The following is a 6,000-nucleotide window of genomic DNA, read 5'->3' as shown; positions in this document are numbered from 1 at the left end:
AATAACAAACAGCAGCACAAATGACACAAAGAAGACATGTCAAAAGAAGAAGAGGAGAGGCTCAATGAGGAGAGGACATGGTGAGACACTAGCACGTACAGTGAGATGCATTTCGATAACCTCACCACATATCCTCTAGGTTACCAGGTCCTGCTGTCTCAATCTCTTCTTTTTTTTTTTTTTTAATTATTTTATTATTTTGCTAAATTTAAAAATATAATAAAAATGAAATATATACAATCAAAAATATATAATCAAAATAAAAAAATATACAACCAAAACACATTTATTCCAAACTACATCTAAATATCAAAATACTATGTACATCTGTAGCTATAAAGCCTATAGGATAAGTCCCTTGTTCTTCAGACGTGCAGAATAAAACTAATGCCGCCGTCAGGTCCACCTTTGCCTCCACCTGTCCAACTCAGCACTTCGCCAGCTTCCGGGAGCGTACCCAGCCTTCACCTGACATTCCAGCCCAAAATGTTGGAGAGGTTTTTCACCACGTTCTGAGGCTGGCTGGCAGCGTGCTGCCTCAGCTTGGAGCCCATCGCTTCATGCAGGGCCTTTGCAAGTTTGGCGACCACAGTCCTGACGTTGGCGCTTCGGACGGGCGGGACCTTGTTTCCCAGGAAGGACCAGAGCACGGGCAGCGCGTAGCGCTGCACAACTTCAGGGCTCCTGGGATAAACACGTGCCACGAGCACTGCAGGGCAAGAGAGACAAGCTTCTTAACAACCAACCTTCATGCAGACAGGTACCTACCAGCATTTTTGATTCTTGGGAGCCTTTTCTGACTAATATCAGCAAGTACCTAGAGCCCGATGACCCAGAAATGGGCAAAGCAGCTGATCATCCACTGAACAGAACAACCAACCCCCCAGGACTAATTTCTCTAAATCAGAGGCCTTGTATCTGTGACAGACTTAGCAAAGTGAATCATATACATTTGTTAAATCATTTCAGTGTCTGTTTCTGCATGACAAATGACCAAAATGTCAAATTGCTGTTTATTTCCATTAAGAAGTTGTCTAAATCCACTGTTGAAGATTTTGAAACGCACCTCAGAGAGGTAATTGAAAGATTTCTAATAAAAGGGATGATTACTTTTTTGTGACCTTTGATGTAAAATGCCAAAAGTCTAATCTGGCGGTTCCCTTTGCTCAGTGGCACACAGCAAAGGGCAGTATTAGACCACACTTCAGAACTCCAGCCCATAAAAGATGGCTGCTGCTTGACAGTTTTATTAGAAACATCAGTGACTAACTGATGTCTTTGGCAGAATGGTCAAATCTGAGCTTTTCTTTCCCTCATATTCTGTGGCTTCTAATGAACAGCTGTTTCAAACTTCAGGGTGTCTTAGATAATTGCCTAGACCCCATTGCCATGGCATTTGAGCATCTCACAATTTTAATGGCATTTACCCTCACAATGTTAATGGCATTTACTCTCCCAATGTGCACTGAAATAGCGGAATAGAGAAAGGAAAATGTTACAAGGGGGGGGCTGAAATTTAACCAAAAAACAAGCGTTCTCTCACACTCTCTCTGAAGTCTGCTCTCTGCTCATTTTCTGAACTGAACTATATTAAATATGAACAAAAATTTACTACCAATAGGCTCCTTGCATTTGGATTTTGCTGAGAGATCAAAATCTGAAATGGTCTGAAGACCATTCTTATTTTCTGTTCAGTTGAAATGTTATGCAGTAACCATTTATTATTCTGTGGTGGAAGAACCTTCATTTTCTCTACGCTGTTAATCTGGCAGCAGTCATTCCATTTCTGGTAAGCAGGAAAAGGGTTATGGTACCCAGTTTAAAATGGGAGTTAATTTGAGTTTAAATGCAATTAAAGACATCGGTCACTATGAGACCTCAGAAGAGAAGGAGCTGTTTGTTCCAACTAAATCCCAGAGAGAACATCTGCTCTTTCTAAAGTAGTCCTAATTTATGCTCAAATACTTCATTTGAAAAAGAGATTTAAATAACTGCAAAACTAAATTCTCCATTTCTGGAGATTTACTTTATTCAAATTATCTTTAAAGGTCCTTTTACATTTGCTATGGCTGAACATGCCCTTTTGAGATTCCTAATGAAGAAGCAAAGTGTATTAAACCTTGCATTAAAAGATGCTGGCATAATTAGCAGTGGATTTAGCCATAATTAAAGCAAAGCTATAAATAATCTTCTCTAGTATATATTGAGATTATCGTTTTTCCATTCCTTGGCTGTTGCTGACATAGCAAGCTACAAATATAAATCAATTATCAGCTGCATTTGTAGCATGTCGGACAGTGCTGATATAGAAACAGGCTTCTTGCACATCCTGAAATGCTCAGAGTCCAATGCCATTTTTGCAATACAGGCAGAGAGGCTCAGCACTCTGCTTCTACCCCCAAATCCTACCTTGCACAAAATCCTTGCCTTGTAATATGTGTGTTGAGTTTTAAGCTACCAAGCACTGCAGGGTTCAGCCTCAAAAGTTTCCAAGAGGAAAACAAGAATTCTGTGGGGACAAAACAAACTGATCCCCAGAAACACCATGTGCCACCGTTTTTCCTAAAGGATGGTTATTTGGTTTAGAAAAGGTTGCTCTCACAGACCTCCCTGACCTTTACTGTACTGTCCTTGCAAGGGAGGAGCCATCTAGGGTATTTTTAGCCCCTTTCTTTCCTGAAGGAGGGTCCTGAGATGCCCCAGTGAGGGCTCAGCCCTGAGCCTGAGCACTGCTCTCATCTCACACGCAGCCTCTGCAGCAGCCAGGCAAAAACCTGGAGGGACAAGCTCAGATTTTGATGAGCTACTGTACTGTCTATTCACAGGCAATCTCTCTGAATATTTCCTCTGGAGATTTGGCTTAGAAGTGGATATTAGCTGAAGCAGGCGATACCTGAGAGACGTTCGGTGACATCCAGCAGAGCTTGGCCACTCAGTTGACTCATTCGGTTGCTAAACTCTTTCAGCACTGATACTTTATCTGAAAGAGAAACATTTATTTCTGCTCATTCTTTTGAGGACACGTGAGAAAGGAGGGTGGGGAGGGAAAGGGCAGAGACAACTGAATTTTGTAAAATAAAGTAAATTTCTGCCAGTTTCCGAGTCCTTTTCTTCTTTCCTTCTTACTTGGGAGGATTATAAATTCAAAAAGGAAAGCTTTCATTTCACATTTGTAAATCCAAAGTGGTCTGCTGTACCAGGAGCAGTGTTAAATGTTTCATATCAGGGACCTCAAAATTCAAATCACATGTAAGTAGTGACAAGGTTTTGCATGCCAGAGCTTTGCAGAAGTGATCTCCTCCCTTCCCTAAGGAAAAGGGTGAGATGGCTCAAAAGTTCGCACATCCATTCCCACTTTAAGACAAGCTGTTTTTAAATCTTCAAGTTACAACTTGGACAAGACTCCAAGTTAATTTTACAAGAGAACTTACTGCTCATTGCCATCCACTACTGGGGGCTCCTGTACATCTGTGAAATCAGATCTTGGTAGAGAGATTGGAAAACGAACTGACTTCCTGGTACTTGACTGTCATATGTATTTTGTTTTTCCTATGCTGTCTGTTGTTGATATGACGGTCTTGTTTGAATTTATAAACTGTTGCCTGGTTTGGTCTGCAAGCCTGCCGTCCTTCCACTCCAATAAGCCAAGCAAAGCTTTTCTTGGAGACAGAATGTGCGTGGGATGCACTGCGATACCTCATGTCACTGTGTCGATGCCGTGTCACCAGGAGTGATAACGCAGGCAACCTACTTCTTTGTGAACCACAAAAGAGGTAAATCCCAAAGTGGTTTTCAGTAGCAGTGTATTATTAAGAGCTCCTCTTTTGCATGAGATACAAAAAGGAAGTCCCTAATGATCTTCTTGCAAGCATGAAGTAAAGAACTAATCCTGCTACCCTAATTAAGCTTCTGCTTTGATAATTACAGTCTTCTCATTCACCTTTTTAAACAGACACTTCACTTTTTGTCTCACACTCTTGCAGTATTGGCAGACATTTGTTTCACCTTTGCTGTTCCTCCCCTGAGAGTTACCTTGCAGCTGCTGCTTGGGAAAAAAAAACTACCCTGAGATCTGGAGATCTTGAAGGAGTACAAACTGTTAATTAAGCGTTAATATTGGTATCTACATGGATTATCAGGGGAACACTCAGGGCTTGGGCGTGCCTGCTTGTTCTTAGGAATCCAAGTGTAGAGCTACTATTCACCTTCCATTTCAAGGTTTTCAAGTGTCCCATGCATTTTGAAACAATAAAGCTCAAGTCAATAACACAATTTACCCAACTGCTACTTTAGCAGCCTTGAGAGACCTGAAGACAGAGGAGTTTTAATGGCCGTTAGAGAAAACAAGGTGGCAGGCAGCTCAGTTCTTATGAACTCAGCTCTAACTCTCTGCTCTGCATATTAGCTAAACCTGTCGGCTGCAGGACAGATGGCCCAGCATTTGCAATAGGAGTAAAAGAAGAATCTACTTCTCCGTGTCCTCATTTTCGCTGCAGACACCTCTCTGCTACCTCAACACCTACAGGGGAAATTTCCCTTCCCCTTTTGCAGAGGGCTGGTTGCTCTGGGAGCTGTGTGGGCTGCTGGACTGACTCCATGCCTTGCCATCAGGCAGTGGCCATCTGATAGGCATTTCTTTCAAGACAAAGGACAGGGCAGGACAGATGAGGAAGTCTCACCCAAAACTCAGCATCTGAGGCTCAGAGCCTCAGAGCAATAGCTGGGCTTTTAGTTGTGAAGCTCAGTGGAGCAATGGGGCAGGACCATGTGCTTTGCTCACTTACCCTAAGATAGGAGTGTTGCACAATCCTTTAGAGTTTGGGAGGTTTCTTGTCATTTGGCACTTGATTTTAATTTGTAAAGGCAGACAGTTTTAAAGTACATGGGGAGATTTCGCTCACACATTTTTTCAGTAGAGACTTCCTTCCCCCACTAAAGCCCTAGGCGATGAATTTTGAAATATTTGTGATTCAGTTCCTTGTTTGAATTTTTGCAAACTTCCATAAAAATGTGCAGAACTGAAAAAAAATACATTCCACCTTGTTTGCTTGAACCTATCCCTGGGTAAAGTCATTGTGATGAGAGACAGATGTGCCTTGCTCCTGTTCTGATATCTGCCACCATGGAAAATTTATAGTGATCTCAGTATTGGTGAGAGAGGAATGACAGAAAGCTCCATACAAAACCATGAAGGGATTTGTTTGCCACATCCTCTGTTAGCAGGATTCTGCAGCTTTTTCCAAGACTTCTCCCATGCACCACAAAAAAATGGATAAGGGCCAAGAGCAGTACAGGTCTCACACCCTTCTCCCCACTTCATGGACAGAAATAACCCTACGCTTGGGACACAGAAAGGCAGTGAGTCAGCAAATTCAATGAGTTTGCAAAGCAGCTGATGTGTAGAAAGTTGGTAACTCCACTTTAAGGCCTGCCTCTTCAACACTAAATTTTTCAGACATATTCACCCAGTGCTGCATTTTCACAGCTGACATAAATCTGTGTGGCAAAGGAATTTACAGCAGACCTTGGCTATGTAGTTATTTGCTATAGTGATCTTGCCCCATGCAGAACAATGTGTGGAACAAGCCATCATTTACAGCTGGATTTATACCTGTTTGTTCTAAAGAAATGAATTCAGCAAATCATAAATTCATTTTGAAAAAAGAAGAAAAAGAAGAAAGGTGAAAAATAGACAGGACCAGCTAATGCCTATAATGTAGAGCCTTCCAGGAGGCCGCTCTGCAGAAGCTCTGATGGGTCAGTGTACCTTCATGCCAACAGCAAAGCAATTCATTTAGGAAGTCAAACTGGGCTCAAGCAAGCTCCAAAAATCCCTTTGTCCCTGAATTCTAGCAAAGGTGTAGTCCAGGATTTATTGTTCAGCTCCTTCTGTACCAAAGCAGACAAGCAGCACAGAGCCAAAGGCTCCTGGGACTTTGGGGAAATGCTGATACACATTCAAGCCTATTTGGGGATTGGTGCATAAGGACTGCCCCACCA

At 42.1% G+C, this 6,000-nt stretch overlaps 1 protein-coding gene across 1 annotated transcript in view; it reads right to left on the bottom strand.

Annotated features, from left to right (window-relative positions):
• Positions 1-270: 270 nt before the first annotated feature.
• Positions 271-6,000, bottom strand: part of TOGARAM2 (TOG array regulator of axonemal microtubules 2) — a 29,334-nt gene continuing 23,604 nt past the window's right edge. Inside the window, exons 20-21 of the mRNA XM_027659226.1 lie at positions 2,894-2,980; positions 271-709 (exon numbers count right to left, since the gene is read on the bottom strand). Of these exons, the coding sequence (XP_027515027.1) occupies positions 465-709; positions 2,894-2,980 (332 nt within the window). The 3' untranslated portion in view covers positions 271-464. The remainder of the gene's footprint in view (positions 710-2,893; positions 2,981-6,000) is intronic.

This window comes from Corapipo altera, unplaced genomic scaffold (genome assembly GCF_003945725.1).
Source record: "Corapipo altera isolate COAL_440 unplaced genomic scaffold, ASM394572v1 48, whole genome shotgun sequence".
Classification (NCBI taxonomy): Eukaryota; Metazoa; Chordata; class Aves; order Passeriformes; family Pipridae; genus Corapipo; species Corapipo altera.
The sequence above is the reverse complement of the archived record's forward strand: the minus strand, read 5'-3'. Positions and strand labels throughout refer to the sequence as shown.